The 259-nt window shown below is 69.5% G+C and overlaps 1 protein-coding gene across 1 annotated transcript in view; it reads left to right on the top strand.

The window, feature by feature from the left end:
- Positions 1-248, top strand: part of LOC104159795 (F-box only protein 41-like) — a gene marked incomplete at its 3' end in the record, with an annotated part of 5,664 nt that extends 5,416 nt beyond the window's left edge. The window contains exons 6-7 of the mRNA XM_009697798.1: positions 9-84; positions 235-248. Coding sequence (XP_009696100.1) covers positions 9-84; positions 235-248 — 90 coding nt within the window. The remainder of the gene's footprint in view (positions 1-8; positions 85-234) is intronic.
- Positions 249-259: the final 11 nt, after the last annotated feature.

Raw genomic sequence — 259 nt, 5'->3', positions numbered from 1 at the left:
CCACCGAGTCGGAGGCCGAGGGCTGGGAACCGGAGGCACCCGGATCCGCTGCATCCCGACCTGCCGGCAGCTGTCGATTGACGGGTGAGACCGCGCCGGGCTCTTCTGGTGGGGTGGGAGGACGGGGAGGCTGGAAAGTGGGGGACGGGGATGGCTCCTCGGTTCTGCAAGGAGCATCCCTTCCCCTCCATCCTCCCTGGCCACCAGTGGCAACTGACAGTGGGTGTCCCACAGCCAGGACCGAGGGGGCCGGGGGCAA

The sequence above is a fragment of the Cariama cristata genome, unplaced genomic scaffold, assembly GCF_000690535.1.
Source record: "Cariama cristata isolate BGI_N322 unplaced genomic scaffold, ASM69053v1 scaffold22280, whole genome shotgun sequence".
Taxonomy (NCBI): domain Eukaryota; kingdom Metazoa; phylum Chordata; class Aves; order Cariamiformes; family Cariamidae; genus Cariama; species Cariama cristata.
Note: the sequence above shows the minus strand (reverse complement) of the source record. Positions and strands in the feature narration are given on the sequence as shown.